Here is a 15,451-nt window from a genome sequence, read left to right as displayed (position 1 = left end):
CACTTACCTTTTACATCCTTAGTCTTACTCATTCTGTTTCCTCTATTTCTAGAGAGTCAAACTCATGTATTTATCACTCAGATTAAGGTAGAGAATGTATGGCTATACCCAGAAGACTTCCTTGTGCTTCTATAGTATTCATACCCCTGTCATCATAGATGAGTTTTGCCTATTTCTGGGCTTCCAATAAGTAGAATCATCCAATATTTACTCTTTTTTCACATAATATTATGTCTGTGAAATTCACCTATGTGGATGAGTATAGTTGCATATATCATTCTTTTGAATATAGAATATACTACTTTTAATCTATTATTGAATATACCAATTTTTAAAAGTCTGTATACTGTTGATGGATTATTTGTTATGCGTTATCTTAGTGTTGCCTATTATGACTAAAGACACTACGAACATTCTTGTACATACTTTTTGATGTGCATATTCACCTTTCTTTTGAGAACTGAATTTCTGAGTCATATCATTAACCTATGTTTAGTAGCTAGTGTCTAACAACATCTTAAGGTGATTGTATCAATTTACAGTCCTATCAGCAGAATATGAGAATTTCAGAGGAGCTTTATCCTCACCAAAACTTGGTATTTTTATGTCATTTTCTACCAATCCAGTAGGTTTATAGTGGTATCTAGTTCTTTTGCCTTTTCATACTGTTCATGGACTGGAAGAAACACAAGCTGGAATCAAGATTGCCGGGAGAAATATAAATAACCTCAGATATGCAGATGACACCACCCTTATGGCAGAAAGGGAAGAGGAACTAAAAAGCTTCTTGATGAAAGTGAAAGTGGAGAGTGAAAAAGTTGGCTTAAAGCTCAACATTCAGAAAACGAAGATCACGGCATCCGGTCCCATCACTTCATGGAAAATAGATGAGGAAACAGTGGAAACAGTGTCAGACTTTATTTTTCTGGGCTCCAAAATCACTGCAGATGGTGACTGCAGCCATGAAATTAAAAGACGCTTACTCCTTGGAAGGAAAGTTATGACCAACCTAGATAGAATATTCAAAAGCAGAGACATTACTTTGCCAACAAAGGTCCATCTAGTCAAGGCTATGGTTTTTCCTGTAGTCATGTATGGATGTGAGAGTTGGACTGTGAAGAAGGCTGAGAGCCAAAGAATTGATGCTTTGGAACTGTGGTGTTGGAGAAGACTCTTGAGAGTCCCTTGGACTGCAAGGAGATCCAACCAGTCCATTCTGAAGGAGATCAGCCCTGGGATTTCTTTGGAAGGAATGATGCTGAAGCTGAAACTCCAGTACTTTGGCCACCTCATGTGAAGAGTTGACTCATTGGAAAAGACTGTGATACTGGGAGGGATTGGGGGCAAGAGGAGAAGGGAACAACAGAGGATGAGATGGCTGGATGGCATCACTGACTCGATGTACGTGAGTCTGGGTGAACTCTGGGAGTTGGTGATGGACAGGGAGGCCTGGCGTGCTGCGATTCATGGGGTCGCAAAGAGTCAGACATGACTGAGCGGCTGATCTGATCTGATCTAGTTCTTTTAATTTGCGTTTATCTCATAACTAATAATGTTAAATACCATTTCATTTGCTTTTTGGCCATTTGGATATGTACTTTTGTGATATGATCAAGTGTTGGTGTGCGTTTTTAAGTTCGGTTGTACATCTTTTTTCTTATTGACTTGTGGGAGTGCTTTTTATAATCTGAATACTATTCTGTTTTCTCTTGAAAAAACATTCTCTAAATTCTGAGATTTCCCTTTTTTTCTCTCTTTGTGGTTTATTTTGATGAACAGAATGTTTCTATTTTAAATTAAAAACAAAAGATTTTTGTTTTCATGACGTATAAGAAATCTTTGCTTATCAGCTCATTAAGATATTCTAAAAACTTTATTATCTTAACTTTCAGCATTTAAATCCGTGGTGCATCTTGAATTAAATTTTGCGTGCAATGTGAGTAGGGCGTCAAATTCTCCTCCAAAGATACACATTTGGTTGTCTCATTGACCCACAGCTATCTGTTGTATAGACCATACTTTTCACAAGAGATTCCAGTGGAAGCATTATTTACATTCAGGAAGCTGTGCATGGGTTCTCCTAATTTTCCTTGGCTTTCTGTTACAGTTTATCCTTATATCACTACTCTAATTACTACATAATTTATGGTAAACTTCATTATCTAGTCTTAAAAGTGCTCCGACTTTGTTGTTCTTCTTCAAGAAAGATCTACTCTGCTACTTTTTATCCATTTCATTTATGTACAGATTTTAGTACTAGCCTATCAATTTGCACAATAAATGTTCAAATTTTCTCTGAGATTGTAATAAATCTATAAGTCAATTTGGAAGAACTGATTTTTTTTAGAATATTGCATTTTTACATTCATGAACATAGAATAACAACCCTATTTAACTTAAAATCTCTGTCCACTATACTCTGTATTTTCTTCATAGTGTTATTGTACATTTTTTATTAGATTTACTTCTAGCTATTTGACATTTTCTGATATTATTTTGTTTTTGTATACCAACCTTATATCCAGTCACTTTCTGAAATCACTTACTTATCTCTCAAGTCTTTTGAATATTCTGTACCCACAATCATATCACCTGAGCATAATAATTTTTATTCTTCTTTTTTTTTTTTCCTAATTCGTATGCCTTTTGTTTATTTTTCTTGCTCTATTGTCCTGACTAGTACCTTCAGTACAATGTTAAATAGTGGTGATTTTAGAAGTCATCTTTTGCTAGTTCCTGGTCTCAGGGTAAAAGCTTCCACTACAAAGTCAGACGTTTAATATAGGTTTCTTTCAGAAACTCTATATTTGATTGGGTTAACCTCCTTAGCATCTCCTTACCTTTCCAAGAAGTTAATATATGATGATGATGTTGATGATTCTATACATGATTTGGCTTTTATCACTTTGCAGGCTTATGACATTGATTTACAAGCATTAAACCATGTATTCCTAGAACAAATTGACTTAGCTATAAAGTATTATTATTTTATATACCACTAAATTTGTTCTGCTAATATTTTTTTTTTTAGGATTTTTGCCTTTGTATTCAAGAAGATGCTATGCCTATAAATCTTTCTAGTAAAATTCTTTTCAGATTTTGATGTCAACATTGTGCCTATTTGATTAGGAAATGTTTCCTATGTTTCTTTTTTCTGAAAGAGTTTGATGTAAGATTGATGTTATTTGTTTCTTAAAAATTTGTCTTAGCACATCATCTTTTGGGGATAATGTTCCACGAGCACTTGAAGGTGCATTTTTTCAGGTGTTATGGCTACTAAAACCTCAATTCCTCCGTTTGATAGTTGTATTTTTAAAAATCTTTATTTTTAGTGATTTGGAGAGTTTTCTATAAGTTATTGACAGAAGAATGCTAAATCTCTTATTATAATTGTTTGTGTGTGTTTCCTGCTCAGTCATAGCCTACTCTTGGCTACCCCATGGACTGTTGCCCGCTAGATTCCGCTTTCTATGAGACTTACCAGGCAGGCATACTGGAGTGATTTGCCATTTCCTATTCCAGGGGGTCTTCCCAACCTAGGGATCGAACATGGGTGGGTTTCTCTAAGTTAAGTTTTTAGTTCTGTCAAACTTGACCTCATAGTTTGAGGATATGTATTAGGGCATACACATTTAGAACAGTTAAATCATTGTATAATTAACCCTTTTAAAATAATAAAATTTCACTCTTTAACTCTAGTTTCCCTCTTTACATATTGAAAATGGTTATAAAATTTTTCTAAGAAAAATTAAGAGAGCATGGAATCTGATTTTATGATCAGAGAAGGCCTGCATAAGGTGAAATATTGATAAAGATGTGAAAATAAAGTGAAGGGATAACCATCAGATAATACTATACATGGCTAAGTGGTATGGAAATGAAAAAAGAAGGGATTTTTTTTAGTATACTAAAGGAACCCAAAATGCACAAGAAGTAGAATTGATGAGTGGGCTTCCTTGGTAGCTCAGCTGGTTAAGAATCCACCTGCAGTGCAGAAAACCCCTGTTCAATTCTTGGGTCAGGAAGATCCCCTGGAGAAGGGATAGGCTACCCACTCCAGTATTCATGGGCTTCCCTGGTGGCTCAGCTGGTAAAGAATCTGCTTGTAATGTGGGAGACCTGGGTTTGATCCCTGGGTTTGTAAGATCCCCGGAGGAGGGCATGGCAACCCACTCCTGTACTCTTGCTTGGAGAATCCCCATGGACAGAGGAGCCTGGCAGGCTACTCTCATGGGATTGCAGAGTTGGACACAACTGAGCAACTAAGCACAATACGGCACAGTACTGATTAGTGGTGGAGAATAACCTGAGATCAGGAAGAAACATAAAAATGATCAGGCAACAGTCCACATAAAGCCCATGATATGATTTCAAGAACTTTGAATTTTATTCAAATGTGATAGAAAATTATTACTTGGTTTTGAGCAAAGGAGTTAAATGTATTATTGTTTTAAATGGATAAATTTGTTTCTAATACAGAGATTATAGTTTAGGGGAGCTAAGAATTAAAGCTAAATACCAATTAGGAAGGTATTGTTACTTTTCTTTCCTTTGATAATTTTTACTGTTTTTTTTTTTTTTTATTGCCATCACTTAATTTTCAAATAATCTTAACAACTTCAGATGACATAATCAAGTTATCAAAGTGTAACTGCTTTTTTTGTGTTGTTCTTTCTTTCTTTTACTTTCCTATATACAAATGCAAGACTTATCTAACCAGTCTTATCTAACCAGACTTATCTAACTTCCTTTTCATCTTATTTAGGTCATAACAGTAGTTCCTTTGGATTAAGTCTAAACTCTTCTTTAAGATATCCCAAAAGAGTTGTAGTCATCTATTCAAACTGATTTTTCACTCCCAGCCAACAAATACTGAATGCTTACATATGGTGGGCACCATGCTTGGTATCAGCATATGTACATAGACAGATATGACACGGTCCCTAGTCTAGAAGATATCGGAAATATATTTGAATTTTACAGTGAATTACAATTGCTATAAAAGAAGTGAATATAAAACTGTCTTAATAAATTTGCCTCAAACAAAAAGCCTGGATAAGTCTGCCATGAAGTTTTTATATTGGTTTGTTGCCTGTCTGAAATATTTGCATTTAACAAATGGTTAACCAAGGGTACACTGATAACCAAAATCAATTTATTTGGGTTTTTATTAAGCATGTGTGTGTGAATGCTCAGTCATGTCTGACTCTTTGCGACCCCATGGACTGAAGCCTGCTAGGCTCCTCTGTGCATGGAATTTTCCAGGCAGGAATACTGGAATGGGTTACAATTTCCTACTCCAGGGGATCTTCCTGACCCAGGGATTGAACCCACATCTCCTACGTTGGCAGGAGGGTCCTTTACCACTAGCGCCACCTGGGAAGCCCATCAATTCACTTCAATTCAGTCACTCGGTCATGTCTGACTCTTTGCAACCCCATAGACTGCAGCATGCCAGACTTCCCTGTCTGTCACCACCTCGCGGAGCTTGCTCAAGATGCCATCCAGCCATCTCATCCTCTGTTGTCGCCTTCTCCTCCTGCCTTCAGTCTTTCCAGGCATCAGGATCTTTTCTAATGAGTCAGGTGGCCAAATTATTGGAGCTTCAGTGTCAGCATTAGTAATGCCAATGAATATTCAGGATTGATTTCCTTTAGGATTGACTAGTTGGGTCTCTTTACATAAAGCCCATGCTGCTGCTGCTGCTAAGTCGCTTCAGTCGTGACTGACTCTGTGCAACCCCATAGAGGGCAGCCCACCAGGCTCCCCCATCCCTGGGATTCTCCAGGCAAGAACACTGGAGTGGGTTGCCATTTCCTTCTCCAATGCATGAAAGTGAAAAGTGAAAGTGAAAGTGAAGTCGCTCAGTCGTGTCTGACTCTTAGCAACCCCATGGACGCAGCCTACCAGGCTCCTCCGTCCATGGGATTTTCCAGGCAAGAGTTCTGGAGTGGGTGCCATTGCCTTCTCCAACATAAAGCCCATAGTTTGCCTTAAATTTTTAAATGCTGAAAAGTGAGGGATCTGAAATTTTTATCCTGCATGCAATCTAACAAGGTAGGCTGCCACACTTTCAAGGAGGCTGGCAGAAGAAATGAGACATGTATTACTTGTCAGGCAGCAGAAATGTCATGCTGATATTTATTCCCCTTTGCCCTCAAGTTCCATAGAGAAGAATTCCCCCTTGGGAATTGGGAGGCCTACGAAACCCTACATTTTATAAGGACTGCAAAAATCTGCTTGTTTTATGCTCTAGAGGAAGTCATTATTTTCTTACACCAGAACGCAAACAAATTTTGCCTCTGCACCACAAGAAGACACTCAGAAACTATATTTTCCAAGTCTGTTAGCTATAATATATTAACATCTTTGGAAAGATAGTCCAGAACAAAAGATGTCATAAATCACACAGAAGTGTTAAGAGACGTAAAGAAAGCTATCTCCCAACAATATGTACCCCTAGTATGTATGTGGCAGATTTTCTCACATATAGCCACTCCAATGGCCACTGTGAATAATATGACAGGGGCTAGGACAAAATTCATTAGGCTATCCTCATGATACATTTGATGATGGTTACCAGACTTCATTAAAGGTTACCCAGTTGTAACCTTTATGATGGAAGTAAACTCCAATGCTATGAAGAGCAATATTGGATAGAAACCTGGAATGTTAGGTCCATGAATCAAGGCAAACTGGAAGTGGTCAAACAGGAGATGGCAAGAGTGAACATTGACATTTTAGGAAACAGTGAACTAAAATGGACTGAAATGGGTGAAATTTAACACAGATGACCATTATATCTACTACTGTGGGCAAGAATCCCTTAGACTAAACAGAGTAGCCATCATAGTCAACAAAAGAGTCCAAAATGCAATACTTTGATGCAATTTGAAAAACAACAGAATGATCTCTGTTCATTTCCAAGGCAAACCATTCAATATCACAGTAATCCAAGTCTATGCCCTGACCAGTAATGCTGAAGAAGCTGAAATTGAATGGCTCTATGAAGACCTACAAGACCTTCTAGAACTAACACCCACAAAAGATGTCCTTTTCATTATAGGGGACTGGAATACAAAAGTAGGAAGTCAAGAAACACCTGGAGTAACAGGCAAATTTGCCTTGGAGTAAGAATGAAGCAGGGTAAAGGTTAATAGAGTTTTGGCAAGAGAATGCACTGGTCATAGCAAACACCCTCTTCCAACAACACAAGAAAAGACTCTACACATGGATATCACCAGATGTTCAATACCGAAATCAGACAGATTATATTCTTTGCAGCCAAAGAATAGAGAAGCTCTATAAAATCAGCAAAAACAGGACCAGAAGCTGACTGTGGCTCAGACCATGAACTCCTTATTGCCAAATCCAGACTTAAATTGAAGAAAGTAGGGGAAACCACTAGACCATTCAGGTACGACCGAAATCAAATCCCTTATGATTATACAGTGGAAGTGACAAATATATTCAAGGGATTAGATCTGTTAGACAGAGTGCCTGAAGAACTATGGATGGAGGTTGGTGATGTTCTCCAGGGGACAGGGATCAATACCATCCTGAAAAAAAATAAATGTAAAAAGGCAAAATGATTGTCTGATGAGGCCTTACAAATATCTGGAAATAGTAGAGAAGTGAAAAGCAAAGAATAAAAAGAAAGATATACTCATTTGAATGCAGAGTTCTAAAGAATAGCAAGGAAAGATAAGAAAGCCTTCCTCAGTGATCAATGCAAAGAAATAGAGGAACATAATAGAATGGGAAAGTCTAGAGATGTCTTCAAGAAAATTAGAGATACCAAGGGAACTTTTCATGCTAAGATGGGCATAATAAAGGACAGAAATTGTTTGGCCCTAACAGAAGCAGAAAATATTAAGAAGAGGTGGCAAGAATACACAGAAAAACTATGCAAAAAAGATTTTCGTGACCCAAATAATCACGATGGTGTGATCACTCACCTAGAGCCAGACATCCTGGAATGCGAAGTCAAGTGGGCCTTAGAAAGCATCACTATGAACAAAGCTAGTGGAGGTGATGGCATTCCAGTTGAGCTATTTCAAATCCTAAAAGATGATGCTGTTACAGTGCTGCACTCAATATACCAGCACATTTGGAAAACTCAGCAGTGGCCACAGGACTGGAAAAGATCAGTTTTCATTCCAATCCCAAAGAAAGGCAATGCCAAAGAATGCTCAAACTACTGCACAATTGTACTCATCTCACACGCTAGCAAAGTAATGCTCAAAATTCTCCAAGCCAGGCTTCAACAGTACATGAACCGTGAACTTCCAGATCTTTAAGCTCGATTTAGAAAATGCAGGGGAACCAGAGATCAAATTGCCCACATCTGTTGGATCATTGAAAAAGAAAGAGTTCCAGAAAAAAATATCTACTTCTGCTTTATTGACTATGCCAAATCTCTTGACTGTGTGGATCACAACGAACTGCAGAAAATTCTTAAAGTGATAGGAATACCAGACACCCTGACCTGCCTCCTGAGAAATCTGTATGCAGGTCAAGCTGCAACAGTTAGAACTGGATATGGAACAACTAACTGGTTGTACATCAACACTATATATTGTCACCCTGCTTATTTAACTAATATGCAGAATGCATCATGAGAAAAGCTGGACTGAATGAATCACAAGCTGGAATCAAGATTGCCAGGAGAAATATCAGTAACCTCCGATATGCAGATGACACCACCTTTATGGCAGAAAGTAAAGAACTAAAAAGCTTCTTGATGAAATTGAAAGAGGAGAGTTAAAAAGCTGTCTTAAAACTCAACATTTAAAAAACAAGGATCATGGCATCTGGTCCCATCACTTCATGGCAAATAGATAGGGAAACAATGCAAACAGTGACAGACTTTATTTTTGGGGCTCCAAAATCACTACAGATGGTGACTGCAGCCATGAAATTAAAAGACACTTGCTCCTTGGAAGAAAAGCTATGACCAACCTAGACAGTATTTTAAATACAGAGACACTACTTTGCCAACAAAGGCCTGTCTAGTCAAAGCTATGGTTTTTCCAGTAGTCATGTATGGATGTGAGAGTTGCACCATAAAGAAAGCTGAGTGCTTAAAAATTGATGCTTTTGAAATGTGGTTCAAAAGAAGACTCTTCAAGAGAAGACTCTTGAGAGTCCTTTGGACTACAAGGGGATCCAACCAGTCAATCCTAAAGGAAATCAGTCCTGAATATTCATTGGAAGGACTGATGCTGAAGCTGGAACTCTAATACTTTAGCCACCTGATGGGAAGAGCTGTATCACTGGGAAAGACTCTAATGCTGGGAAAGATTGAAGGCAGGAGGAGAAGGGGACGATAGAGGGTGAGATGACTAGATGGCATCACTGACTTGATGGACATGAGTTCAAGCAAGCTCCGAAAGTTGGTGATGGACAGGGAGGCCTGGCGTGCTGCAGTCCATGGGGTTGCAAAGAGTCGGACACGACTGAGCGACTGAAGTGAACTGAACCAGGCATTTCCTCTTTAAGCTTCTGCATTGAACTTCCTCTTGGACTTCAGCTTTATTCTAGATACAGCTGGAAGTCTTAGCTATTACACAGACTCTTTCTTGACCCTCAAAGAAGAATTCTAAGGCAATTCTGCCATGTAAAACAACCCTGGCCAGTGAACTGAGACTTACTTGAATGCTTTCAAGGCCATAGTGGTGTTTTCTTAAACATTTGCAGGTGAAATATGACCAGGACACCTTCCAGGTGGCATTTGTCCACACCATAGGAAGACTGATAATCCAGAGGTATTTTATGAGGGGGTGGAAGCAGGGACTGGTGCAAGATATGGGACCATCACCCAATATCATGATAGACTTAGGAAAATGACTGTCACAGTGTAGTCACAGACTCCTGGAAGGGGGTGGCAGGCCCAGCTCTGAGTTAAATTTAAGGTGTTTGCACAAGCTTGGGAGGGCCCCCAAAGGACATTTTTCTTATGGTGGGAGGTTTCAAGAGTAGTTCTGAAGGACAGAAGATCGTTAATGTCCTTCCCTTCCCTATACCTCTCAGAATCTGAGGTTTTCTTTTCAAAGATATGAGCAGTTCTCCTAGTTTAAGAAGTGATTCTAACTGCATTGTGTGTCCCACTTCAGTAGTTATAACTTTACATTTTTAATGTGATTAAAATGATTCTCTATTCACACCTAGACCTTTTGTCTGGAAGGGTTCAGAAGAGGAACAAGTGCATTTTTATAAAACTTAACCAGAATTAACTTTGTATACCCTAAGCCTCTTTTTGTCAGGCTTCATCCTAAGAATGTGTCAATCAAGCTGGCCTGGAACTTCCTATTAGGGAAAGAAATATATTCTATGCCTAGGAATGATCAAGAGAAAATCCTGAGCTGTCAATATATGTCTGTGTCATCCTCCATGTATTTTTGCATAATTATTACATAGGAAGTAGCTGCAAGGGTATGACCCCTTTCTGAGGACAGCCACATAACTGATTAAATTGCCTTATCTAGGCATGTGGACAGAAGGAAGTGAGAGTAGTGAACTCAGTCTATCAGATCATTGTTGAGTTAGCTTTTGTGATAAAAACCACATAACTGTCAGGCTCTAATGGTTCAGAAAACAGAAAAAATTATACAGATGAATTCCAAGGGCCATAGCTCTATGGCTGAAGTTAGTTAATAGATAACTGAAAAGGTATCAACATTGATATTGGAAGGGAGAGTTTAGAAAGTGTGTTTTGATATTCATAATGGGCCAAGTTTCCAAGAATTGTAAGGATTCTGAGGTGCAACGAAAGTTATCAAGAAGTGTTAGGATTATTTTGAAAATGGCATGAGTCAACTTGGGTAGAAGAGGAGGAAACTGCTGGGGCTCAGAGTCAGGGATTATAGAAGGAAAAAAAGATCAAGACATGGCTTTAGAATCTGTAGGATTTGTTCAACTCTAAGTAACCTGTGGCTTAGAGCAAGTCTGATTCTAGTTTCATATGTTAAATGAAAGGATTATACTAGTTGGCGTGAAAAAATTTAGATATACATACGCAAATAAGCAATGCAGGAGACCCCAGTTCAATTCCTGGGTTGGGAAGATCCGCTGGAGAAGGGGTAGGCTACCTACTTCAGTCTTCTTGGGCTTCCCTTGTGGCTCAGCTGGTAAAGAATCTGCCTGCAATATGGGAGACCTGGGTTTGATCCCTGGGTTGGGAAGATCCCCTGGAGAAGGGAAAGGCTACCCACTTCAGTATTCTGGCCTGAAGAATTCCATGGACTGTATAGAGTGGGACACAACTGAGTGAGTTTCACTTTCATTTTCATGCAAATAAGCATGAAGGTAACTCCCAGCTCTTCTGATAGCCTTATTTCATAGTCTTTCAAAGTTGGATTATAGGGTAAAAATTTCTTCTCTGATAAAAAGTCCAATGTATGTATATTCAAATGTTGTGAATGCATGATTGCAAATTTATCTGAATTCAACTTTATGTTTTTCTGTTTCCCTGGTTTTATTTGTCCTCACATGTGTGTTTAATTCTATCCAGTTTTATCATGATATTATCACGTGTAGACTCATGTATCCACCACCACAATCAGGATACAAAATAGTTCCATCATTATAAGAATCCATCATGTTGCCCCTCTAGCCTCAGCCACCTCCCCAGTCCAGTATCTTGCCATTGGCAACCATTCATCTGTCCTCCATTTCTATAATGTTGTCATGTCAAGAATGTTATATAAATGAGTCATGCAATTTGTAACATTTGCGGATTGTTTTTTTCACTCATCTTAATTCCCTTGAAAGTCTTCCAAGTTGTGTGTGTCCATGCTGTGCTCTGCTTAGTGGGTCAGTCGTGTCCTACCCTTTGTGATGCCATGGACAGTGGCCTGCCAGGCTCCTCTGTCCATGGGATTCTTCAGGCAAGAATACTGGAGTGGGTAACCATTCCCTTCTTCCAGGGGATCTTCCCAAACCAGGGATCGAACCTGGGCCTCCTGCACTGCAGACAGATTCTTTACTGTCTGATCTACCATATTACACTTATTTTTTTAAGTAGATAAATTTAGATTTTTAGTTGGAATTTCAATATCAAACTCTCAAAAATTAATAGAACAAATAGGCAGAAAAGTAGAAGGATATATTAGACCTGAAAATCACTGTGAAGTGACTTAACTTAATTCAGATTATACAATGTTCACACAACAGCAAAATACAAATTCTATTAAAGTTCCCATAAACCAGGAGACATGAACAATTTTATTTTTAATATGTAAATAAATTTTGATTTAGTCTTCTAATAAACAGAAAGCTTTCCAAATTCTCAGTTGTAAATTAAGGAATATCTGAGCAGAAGGTTTTCTTAAGCAATAAATGAAATTTGTATATGCCCAGCAGGAAGAAAGACATATTAATATACATTTTTAAACAGTAGCATATTTATAAGTATGACCAATTCCTCCTGATGTTTTGAGTTTTTTTTCCTCAACATACTAGATACTATCATGTATATTTGATATTAATAAGCTTGAACTGGTATAAATCAGTAGTCTTGCTAACATTTTTGTTTGAGATTATATAATTACCAAGTATCTTTAGCATTTTATATTGCACCTTCTATTTATGTCTCTAAAATTTTTAAAAGACTAAAGTTAAAGAATTATTCTAGAATCTTAAAAATGTCTGTCACCTTATATTAAACAAAATAATAAAAGCTATTTTCAAATTTTTCTACACTTTTAGGTATTAATAGAACTAAAAATTTCCCCAAACTTTATGTAGCTTTTCCAAGGAAGAAACGTCTCTATGGTATCATCTATATGATATAGCCACTCACCTCTTTGTACCTCTGTGATCAGAAGCAACAAAGGTCAATCACATATCTCCAATATTTGGAAGACAGCATCCTCATTGTCTGCCCTGACCACTGCAAGCTATATGCAACATACTCCTAAAACACATGAATGACTGCCTGCCTCGGGGCTGGGGAATGGAAATGGGTAGCTGTTGCTGTGCTAAGAATTGATAATGACCAAAATTAACCATTTTCCCCAGGGCATTACAAGCCCTCAGTAGACTCTAGACTTCTAAAATGGTTATACTGGACAGATTCTGTGGGTTCAGTTGTGTAGGTTGGGAGACAGTTTCCTGGTGCTACCTAATCCACCATGATCCCAGAATCCTCTGGCATTTTGCCTTTTGTAGTATTGTCTCCACATCTCTTCATTTTAGCAGTTTTACAGAATAAGAATATTAATTTAACGATAACTGATATGTCTCGGACCTTGATCTTTCCTGGGATAGACCGAAATTTTCCTTGAATTGTCATACAGAATAAATATTTAAAAAACCTCAGCCACGCGTACTGCTTGCAATTTTGCATTTAGTAGCCCCTCTTATGGAGAAGGCAATGGCACCCCACTCCAGTACTCTTGCCTGGAAAATCCCATGGATGGAGGAGCCTGGAAGGCTGCAATCCATGGGGTTGCTAAGAGTCGGACACAACTGAGCGACTTCACTTTCACTCTTCACTTTCATGCATTGGAGAAGGAAATGGCAACCCACTCCAGTGTTCTTGCCTGGAGAATCCCAGGGACGGGGAAGCCTGGTGGGCTGCCGTCTATGGGGTCACACAGAGTCGGACACGACTGAAGTGACTTAGCAGTAGCAGCAGCAGCCCCTCTTAAGTCAGATATATATTCTTAAACCAGGTATAACAAGCATATAACTGTGACATATGTGTTAATAATCTCTTCCCAGGTGGAATTGAACAATGTACTGGTGCACAAGTGTGTTCTTTTTACATAGATATTCAGTTAACATAAATTTGATTAGATTTCCTAAGACTGAATGCTGTAAGCAATGGTCTGCCATTGCACTGCTGGTCTGTAGTCCGGATGTCTTAGTCTTGCCTTTCCAATGGTCTTTCAAGAGACAGTCAAGAAACACTGAAGCTATATAAATGGAAAATTGAATTTAAGTCTTAGTTTATAGTCATTCCAGTTTTTAAAACATAAATATGTTTGATCATTTTAGAAACTTTTAAAAATCAAGCTCATTGGTATTATGACCATCCTTTTTCCTTAAAGATTTTTTAAAAATTATAGAACCAAAGAATATTATTTAAGCCATATTAGATAAGCCAAGCAAATAAAATTTAGATAATGATATCCTAATTTTTTTATGATATCCTAAATTATACAATACTAGTGTAACTAGCACAGTTCCATTGTAGAAAGATAAAAAGTTTGAAAATTACCTAAATGGAATAAAAATCTTATAAGATGAAGAGTGAAGTGACAAAATCATTTCAAATTTTATATTTTTATCATTCAAACCTTTGAATTAGAGAATATAATATCAGGAACCATGTTCCATATATTGCCACAAAATTCTTTTTTTTCCATATATCCAGAAAATTTGTGAAATTTTGAACTAAAATTAAGTAAAAGCTAACTTACAGATAGTATTTTCAGAAAAAGTGATACTAATATGTTAAAATAATATACATTTTAAATAGTGAGGATTGCTGGAAAATATTATAATTTGCATAATAAAAAGTTAAACGATTATGTCCTTCAGTTACATCTAGAGTTGGCTCAGAGTCCTAGTTCTCAAACAGTTTAATACACTGAACAATCTGTACTTCTCATTTTTTAGAACATGTGAGTACTCAAGGTTTTACTTTATTCTACTTGGGGATGAAAAATTTTATCCCATTTTTTTAGAATGTTTGCATTAAACAGATTCATAACGAGAGCAAGTAGCAAATTTTCCTCTAAGTAGAAATGCTGATATACTTTCTTAACATTGGTAGTGTGTAAGACAGTTTAAAAGAATCTTTATAAAAGTTATGCAAACTAAATTATGTACATTAATGTTATTATTTGTTCAGGCTGCCTTAGAGAAGGAATGGCTTGCTTTAGATTCCGCCCGCTTCCCTTCACAAACACTGCTTCTTCCAAACCAGCTGCACTGGCCAAAGGTAACATGTCATGGAAATCTCTTAGTGCTCGATCTTTGCTCATTTCTTAAGGTTGTGCTATGCTGCAGTGATTAATAATACAATTTATTGACTTGAAAAACACAATTACTTTTAGAAGCCTCTGACTTCCTCCTCATCCCCAGATGTAATTTTTCATGTAGCTTTTCTTTCATTTGCTCCTAATTTTTTTTCTTTATTTTGGATTTCTTTCAACACTTTATTTCACAGTAGCAAAAAAAAAAAAAATATATATATGATATGCTTCAGCTGCATAAAATCACTAGTTGACAGCACTTTAGAAATACAAAAATATGCATTAAAAGGGCAACAGCTGAAGATTCTCAGTCAGAGGTCAATGAACTGTAATATCTGTTATTTATTTGATAATCTTTGAAGTTTTTGTTTTCTGAATTTTTAAATGATCTTTTCAATTAATCATTTTGTATATGCAAACTATACAAAAAGTATACCTCTCACCACAGCAAGAAAGGACATTTGTAT

General features: G+C 37.3%; 1 protein-coding gene across 2 annotated transcripts in view; it reads left to right on the top strand.

Moving 5' to 3' along the window:
• Positions 1-15,451, top strand: part of LRRIQ1 (leucine rich repeats and IQ motif containing 1) — a 225,815-nt gene that overhangs the window by 117,074 nt on the left and 93,290 nt on the right. For both annotated transcript variants that reach the window (XM_027543219.1, XM_027543220.1), the window contains exon 19: positions 14,861-14,950. In XM_027543219.1, coding sequence (XP_027399020.1) covers positions 14,861-14,950 — 90 coding nt within the window. The remainder of the gene's footprint in view (positions 1-14,860; positions 14,951-15,451) is intronic.

This window comes from Bos indicus x Bos taurus, chromosome 5 (genome assembly GCF_003369695.1).
Source record: "Bos indicus x Bos taurus breed Angus x Brahman F1 hybrid chromosome 5, Bos_hybrid_MaternalHap_v2.0, whole genome shotgun sequence".
In the NCBI taxonomy this organism is placed as follows: Eukaryota; Metazoa; Chordata; class Mammalia; order Artiodactyla; family Bovidae; genus Bos; species Bos indicus x Bos taurus.
Note: the sequence above shows the minus strand (reverse complement) of the source record. Positions and strands in the feature narration are given on the sequence as shown.